General features: G+C 37.2%; 1 protein-coding gene across 1 annotated transcript in view; it reads left to right on the top strand.

The window, feature by feature from the left end:
* The window catches only part of ATRNL1 (attractin like 1), a gene marked incomplete at both ends in the record, with an annotated part of 304,322 nt that overhangs the window by 84,816 nt on the left and 211,102 nt on the right, over positions 1 to 8,404 (top strand). Inside the window, 2 exons of the mRNA XM_009635895.1 lie at positions 453 to 636; positions 4,577 to 4,731. Coding sequence (XP_009634190.1) covers positions 453 to 636; positions 4,577 to 4,731 — 339 coding nt within the window. The remainder of the gene's footprint in view (positions 1 to 452; positions 637 to 4,576; positions 4,732 to 8,404) is intronic.

Genomic DNA, 8,404 nt, shown 5'->3' with positions numbered 1-8,404 from the left:
CTTCTCCAGACGGTTTCCCTATGGTTCTGTACAGGTGTTCCTAATGCAGCTGAAGTAGCTGGAGCACCGAATCAGCCATCTCTGGTGGGACAAAGTTAAGGTTGTGAGAGAATTAATTGTAATTCTTAATTTCATATTTTCCAAAAGGTTTGGGCTTTGTTGTTGTTATGTGTGTGTGCTGAACTCACACATGGGAGAGTATGAGATACAGCCTGGCACCTGTAGCAACAATGTATTTGTGTTTTAATTGAGAATAGCAGGTAATAGTCTAAAAATATTATCCAGTTGCAGATATTTTGATACACTGGTGTAAAATTACTAATTTTACTAATTAAATTTACTAAGCTGTATTTAGAATTATAGTGAAAATTATTTTATATACTTAAAACTCCTATTACTCTGTGTTAGCAATAGTAAGCCTTAAGCCTATGTCTCTTGTACATCTATTCCAGGGTCTAATTCTTGGCTCGTACCAGAAACAAAAGGAGCAATTGTGCAAGGTGGATATGGCCATACTAGCGTCTATGATGACCTGACAAAATCTGTTTATGTTCATGGTGGATACAAAGCATTACCTGGCAATAAATATGGATTGGTGGATGACCTTTACAGATATGAAGTTAATACTCGGACATGGTAAGTGGGATTTATAATGTAGGAAGTGAAGTTATTTGTTAATGAAAAGGAAAATGTAAGCATAGGTTAAGGTAGAGTAAGGTTCTAGTGAAGTCACATAGGCACCTCCATATCCTTTGCATCTTGCAGAACAGTACAGGGATTAGACTTTATCCAGGGCATTAATGGAGCTACACATTGAAGGAATGGCAGGGAGGAAGCTTTTGCACACGTTCTGCAAATTAAGGAAAGGTCCTCCTATCTAGACATAACCACCATGCAGAAATAGTACATGTGTACTGTTTCTGCATGGCATCATATACTTCAAGTGTCTGTTATTTTATAAATAAGCAGAGAAATCTAAGAGCCGTTGAAGGTTATTTTTTCACAAAACTCTCAGAAATAAGAGAGAAAATTCCTGGTAGTATGCAGATATCCTTAGTTATTGATGTTCTTGGTGTTTCTTTTTTTGCCGGTTCCTTGTCCCTCAAGTTTATTGTAACTTATGAATGCTACTTATATGTTATGTATAGAAAGTGACCTTAAATGTTTTTTCTTGCCTTAGAGATTATTTGAGATCAAAAACTATTTCTTGGAACCTTTTATTCTTGCAATTTAATATTTGTGTTGAGCACTAATGGCTTAACTTTAAGCACACAAGACTTGCTCTCAGACGTAGGAAACGTGTGTTTGATTTCACTGAGGCTCTTGATTTTGAATGCCACAAACTTGAAAACATTATTACAAGAATTTTTTGTCTCTTTTAATGTATTTTTGAATTGCTGGAATTTTAATGCTCTTTTATTACACTCTATTCTTGGAACAAAGTGATATTGTATCCTTTGAAGGTCTCTTCAACAATATAATAATAATTATTGGGATATTTTTATTATTCATTTAAAAACTAGTAATGAATGATTCTATCTACTCTATACTAATGCGTCATTCTCTGCAGCTTGTAGAGAACTTAATTCTTACACCTTTCATGAGTATTACACTGGAAGCCAGTTGTACTGTAGGACTGAAAACTGGTTGAGAGGATGGGGTAATGACACTTATGTAGTAACAAAATCTTTGTTTACTGTATCTGTGACATCTTATAATCAGTATTCAGAGCACTCAGTGAGGCAAATGAGCCTGAATGTGCGACTGGCTAGGTGGGGTGTGAGGAAGAAGTGGAAACATGACAGCTTTCTGATGCCCATGTACGTGGCTTTTTTTTCACACTCACATGTGCTTGTCCTCACTGTCCCTGTTTTTCTTTTGCACTCACTCTCTGTTTCTCTGTCTCATCTGGCTGAGGTTCATGTGCTTCACTGAGTCTTGGTATACAAAGCTGATTACTTGTTTTATTCAGTGGCACGTGGGTTTTCATTTCTTCATATCAATTGGGCATAAGCTTTAAGTTTCTTGGAATGCGAGGGGGTGGTATTTTAATTCCTAGTGTGAACATTATTTCTAATACGTGATGGAGAATTACAATGTTTGTAATGCCTGCATTGCTTTGCATGACTTGCATACTGCTGCCATTGGCAACTGGGGGGCAATGTGGTGCTGGGCTTAGATAATGGCCTGAAACAGTGGAAGCACCTGCTGGCTCCTGGGTGTTTCTGTTACCATTGTAATATCACGCTGCTCTATGCAACACTTGGCACTGGTATAGTTAACGTGGACTAATGTTTGCAGATAGATACACGTGTATGTGCATAAATAATGAATTCAGTGCAAAGTGTGCTGAGACTCATATAATTTGCATGGGTTTGATACGTGTTGAAGAGTTCTGAAGATTGCTCTCATCAGTGATGCTACTGAACAGTGAAAATCATGGCCAAACTAACAAACACTGTGTTACACTTCCACTGAATCTTGGGGAAAAGTTACTGCTATCAGAAGGGATGAAACTCAGCACACAATATGCAAAAATTAGGGGAAAAGAAACCCTGTACAGTGTGGGGACCAGGGCTGGGGCAATACAGTTGGGTGACAAGTAGAAAAGTGAGTAGCCCAATGAAAAACCGCAGGGATTGCTGTTATATCCGCTGTGGAAAGAAGAGAGTCCTTAGTTTTCCCTGGAACAGTGTACAGCTCTTTAGACCTTTAGTGATCAAGACAACTATTTGTAGGCAGCTGCAAGGCAGGATAATCAAGACAGAGCCCAGTGTATAGCAATTAATGTAAATTAGGAGGCAGGAACTGTAGAAAACGGGTAAAGCAAAAGACACAGAGAGTTCTATAGTCCAAATGGATGAGGACAATATGTTAATATATTGTCATTCTTTCAACCCATAGCAGCAGTATTCCTCCATTACTCGTTGAAAATAACTGTTAAGAAGAATGTCTTGTTCTATTTCCTTGTCATTCCTAATTTGGTATTTTGCTAGCCAATGAGTTGAAACCAAGTATCACATTTTTCTGGGAAGGTACTGTAAGTATTCTGTATCAAGCTAATTACTGGTTAGAAAAAATGTACTTCTGTGGTGCTGTTTTCAAAGTATATTAATCAGAAATACACAACAAAAATGCAAGTCACTTAAAAAAAAAAAAGGGCTAAAACCAGAAGCACACTGGTGGTTTTGCTGGTGGCTTGAAGGATTTATCACATTTTTAAGCAACAAAAAAGATCTCATTTACTTTCATTTAGTCTTTGGTATTTCCTTTGATGTTACTTTCTAGGGATGGGGGGACTCTGTTTAAATGGTAATATGAGAACACTTGGGTTTAATGCCTTCCTCTCAGCTTGTTTAAACATACGATCTCTTATCACTTAAAAAATATCTTAAGTTTATTGACTGATTTACATCATTATGTCAAAACAATAAGACACACTTTAAACCTCTCCCCCAATCCCTATGATGATGTAAACATATTGAAAAAATGTTATCAGTGTGATTCAAGAGAGACAGTGCCATTCAGTGAGAAGGAACGGTTGTCAACTCAGTACATTCGTTACAGGAAACAAATGACAAAACAGTTTAATTGTAGGTGTGATCAGCATGCAGTAACACAAGTGAAAGTGAGAGTCTAAACTTGAAAACTGTTAGATTACTGAGACAAATAAAAAGTTATTACTGGAATGCAAATAATATTTCCTACTGGCGATCTAATCAGCTCTTCACAAACATACCTACAGCTGGTCTACTTAGCTAATTCAGTCTGGCAAAACCCACAAATGGTTACTCTCTCTCTCGGTAAGATTTATTTGCTGTGTTTGAATCAAGTTTGTATTCTGCTCTCTCTACTAGCCCCACACCTGCCACTTTAAAACTGTGATATTGATAGCTCTTGGCTGCTGTTGGGCCCACGTTATTGCTCTGCACAAAGCAAATGGCACAGAAAGAGGCTAAAATGAATGAAGAGAGATCAAAGACTCAATGTACATGGACTTTTTTTTTTAACTGAAATTCTGTATGCTTGAGTCTGCCAGCCTGAATACATTTATGAAGCACTGCAAGTGGTTTTCCTCATAACTAGAATGACTTCTACCATTTCTTCTCCAGGTCTGAGTGTTCAATTAATAAAAAAAATACCAAATACTTAGGATGGTCTAAAGATTCTTTTAGACTTCTAAGGAGTTCTTTATGGGATTTCTTCAGCAGAAAATCAACATGGCTAAGAATATGTAAAAATAGGAATTAATAATATGAATGGGTTTTCATTCAGTTTGAGTAAAACATACCATATCATTATTCACTTCTGAAGAATGTAAGCGTATTATAATTTACTCCCGATACGTTACTGGACAAACTGGATTTTTAATGAAAAGAAAAAAAGCATGATGTTTTAAATGAATGCTAAAATTCATAATCTTAAAAAGAATCAGAATACCTTTTATCATATTCACTGAGTAATGACTTCAGTGTTTTGCTTGTATTGTATGTTGTTTTCATCTGTAAATATTCTTGATGTGTTTATATAGTTTTTCATGTGTTAGTATGTATTAATTTATTCTTATGTTTTGCAGGACTATTTTGAAAGAGAGTGGCTTTGCAAGGTATCTTCATTCTGCTGTCTTAATTAATGGAGCTATGCTCATTTTTGGTGGCAACACTCACAACGATACTTCCCTGAGTAATGGTGCAAAGTGCTTTTCTGCTGACTTCCTTGCATATGATATAGGTATGTGTTGTGTTGTATTTTTCTCATTTGAGTTTTAAATATCACTGTGTTGCTTTCTCAAGTCCAGCTAATGTGACCCTTTAAAGTCTTGATCCCAAACACCTTCAAGTTATTTATTAATTATCTCATAAAATTAAAAACAGGCCTTTGTTCCATAATAGTCTAAAGTTTTTGGTTTGTGGGACAAAGCATAGAAGCTAAAATGATCAGTTTTTTAAAATGTGCCTAATACTGTCTTATAATATGAATAGCAGATTTTTTGCTAAATGAATTGCAAGAATTGGTGTATTTTGGTGTTATGAAAGTGTGTTGAACAGAGACCCTAGTGGTGATTACCTCCAAGTATTGATTGATTGATTCCACCCCCACCCCCTGCTACTGAATATATTACTACGCAGTACTAATAAAATATGAAGCTGGAATTTTAAAAACAAACAAACAAAAACCACACACAAAAAGAACCCCCAAACTGAAACCAAACCATTTCCCCACAAGTTACACTTGAGAGGTTCCTAAAAAGGTTCGGAATTGGTGGCAGTTTGGAAAACGCATTGCTCAGTGCTTATATCAAGGCACCACAATGGGCCTGAATGAAGATTGGAGAGTGGAGAAAGAAAGGCGAAGCAGGGGTAGTCAGGTGGTGATGCTCAGGAAAATAAGAGAGATTCAGCTGCCAGAAGGTGAAGAGCAATCGGGAAACATTGGAAGTCCACACCATGAGTAAGAGAGTGTAGAGAAGCAGCCTCCTGGGAGACTGATTGTGGTAGGTGTCTGGTTGTAGCTGAACAGACACAGGTTGGGGCTGATAGCTGAGATGCATGGATTTTGCTGGGTATCTTCCTCTGACAAGTTGCTCTGCCCTCCTCCTGCCTCTTCCTATGCATTTCAGATTAGAGTATTAATTAAAAGATTCCTGCCTCTGAGACTGAAATACATTACTTGATCAGGATAACTGCCTCTGGATGTTTCACATGGAGCAATACCCCGCCCACAGGCTAGCATGAGCAGTCTTGCCGAGTGGGAGGAAAATTCCAGGGGATACTCCCCTGTATAGACTAATGGCATAGCTACATTAAATGAATCAGGGCAGTAATAGACTATGGAAGACCTTTGCATCATTATGTTAAGGATAAACTGTGTTTCTATGGACAACACCACAATGAAAATAGCTGAGCTATTTGTGCTTCATTTCATGTGACAGCAGATAGTCTTTGGAGGATGCTTCTTCTGAAGCACCAAAGCCTGCTAGTATGCAGTACAAATGTCAAAATACAGAATTTGTTCCCAGTTACTCAAGTTCAAAGGTAGAAGTCAATAGTAACAAAAGAACCCCATAAAACTCAGCTGAAAACCAACTGGGAGGAGGCTGGACTGTCATTCAGGGACAATGAGAGGATTGGAAATGGCATACACTAAGGAAATGGTAAGAAATTTCTCCTACAAACTGAAGGCACGTTGCTAGAGATGACAGCAGCTTGTGTGTCTGAGCCAGGAGTGTCATGTGAAAGTTGCCTATGCAGTCCTAATGAAAAGAAGAAAGAAGCATCGAAGCCGTTCTCAAGGCCCTGGATATTTTTGTAGAATTTTGGCAACACACCTTTAAGAAAGACAAACTCAAACAGGGCTCTGCATGGCAAGCGGTGTTAAGGCCAAGTGAAGCATGCGGAGCCTTTAGGAGATAATAAAAGGTTGTGGTATATTTAATTTTGCAAGAGAGCGCCTGAGAGGAGAAAAGATTGTTGTTTATAAATATATGATAAGAATACACTTTGGAGGAAAACTGTTTAAGGTAAAAGTCTCAAGACAAAATGAGATGGGTGTAAGCTTTCAGTCTGTAGGATGGTTTCAACCATTAGAGCTGTGCAGTTGTGGAAAAGCCTCCCTGTAGGATTGCTGAGGCTGTAAATCTAAGGGAGTTTAATGAGTCCATAATCTGTTTCCTGTCTTGTTTATTGCCACTGTTGTTCTTACCATAAATAGTTTTTCCCTTCCCTAATGTTCATGTCCATATTTTATGCATAGGCTGCAAATACAAACACACGGGTCATATTTGGTCCAAAAAACACAGCCATTTCTCCTGGGAACTAAAATTTGGGTAATGTGTTAGAGCAGTCTGGGAAATGGACTCGCACATGATCCTGTTGAGAATAGCTTGTGGATAGCGCCTGGATCTATTTTGGGCAAGCGTTTGTTATCTGAATACAGCTGTGGAAGAGGGTGAGACAAGATCCTTTTTATAGGACTAGTTGATGGCTCTTTATAGCTTTGTGTATCATTATCACCCACTCTGCATTTGCTCTCATAAGAAAATAATCGGTAAATTAAGTACGTGGAATATATATGTGCTATTTCCTGCCAGTTTCACCGAGCGTGTGAATAATGCCTTTTCCGAACAGTTGAATTTTTTTGACTGTATCGCCGTATTACATATTCTGTACCTTCTTGTAGGCATCTGATGGTGTGAGCTATTGATTTAATTCTCATTGCAGTTTACATCTGGTTTTAATTTTTAATAAAACAGAGCTCCCTCCTCATTTTAGAGGATGGTATTGGTCTACATTTATTTGTAGAATCTGCACTTGAGAATCAATAGTACGAGTCCCAGGATCTGAATATGTGTCGCTTTCTGACTTTCATGCACCAGGAGTTTTTTTTATCCTACTTCAGGAATATGTGGGGGGGTTGGGGGGGGTGTTTTAGGTGGGTTTGGGTTTTTTTTGTGAAACAGTATTTCTGATATTCTACTTGATTACAGTATTTAATACGGTATTCATATTTTCTTGCAAGTCACATTCTCCCTGTGTTAGCAAACTGGTGAAGTACAAAAGGGACAGATGTATTAATTACTCTTTTAAAAAACCCTAGATCTATGAAGAATGATTTGATACAAACTTAATCTTCTGTATTATTCATTTGGCAAAATTAAAAACACAGTCTTACAGCACATATTGGATACAGATATACTTTTTCAGAAAGTAGTAAATACTTATGTGACTAAGAATTGGATAATTATGGAATGGGTATATTTCAGAATTTTATTTACCTTGTATCTTAAGTTTTTGAACAATGCTTGGAAGACAAAATATATGATGCTATCAGTTTTGCATTTCCTAGATACCTTACAAGTAATGAAGTGTTATGCTCTGTCTTGGAAAAAATGGGTGCTGTCTAGAAACCAGATGAATCCTAGAGATAGAGCCTATACTATTTATGTTCAAGTTGGGCTATAGAATGCTTTTGATGATTATCTCTTATTATATGTGACGTAGTCTTATGGATGGATTGCTTCAGCTTTTTATAATCCATGAAAACCCTTACTGTTTTTCATATTAATTTGAAGTAACTGTTTGGGGGGATTCATCTCTCTAAGTTTAGCTGTCTAAAAGGCTGGTTTTTAATACAATCTGGTAATCCAGACTCTTCCTCTAGTCAATGGAGGGAGATAAGTATTTCCAGAGAGCAATTAATTTTACCAAGCTTAGGACAGAGTTGCTTGCTTTTTTTTTTTTTTTTTCTTTTCTGGAATCAGTCATTGCTCTCTAGGTACTGAACTTAGCCTACATCCATAAATTTTAGACAGTTAAATGTAAGTGTCATGATCCAAGAGCTCAATTCAGTCATTTTAAATGCGTACTGCATCTGAATACATTTTTTAAAGCTGAAGATTCGGAGA

Source organism: Egretta garzetta, unplaced genomic scaffold (genome assembly GCF_000687185.1).
Source record: "Egretta garzetta isolate BGI_Z169 unplaced genomic scaffold, ASM68718v1 scaffold273, whole genome shotgun sequence".
NCBI classification, from domain to species: Eukaryota; Metazoa; Chordata; class Aves; order Pelecaniformes; family Ardeidae; genus Egretta; species Egretta garzetta.
Note: the sequence above shows the minus strand (reverse complement) of the source record. Positions and strands in the feature narration are given on the sequence as shown.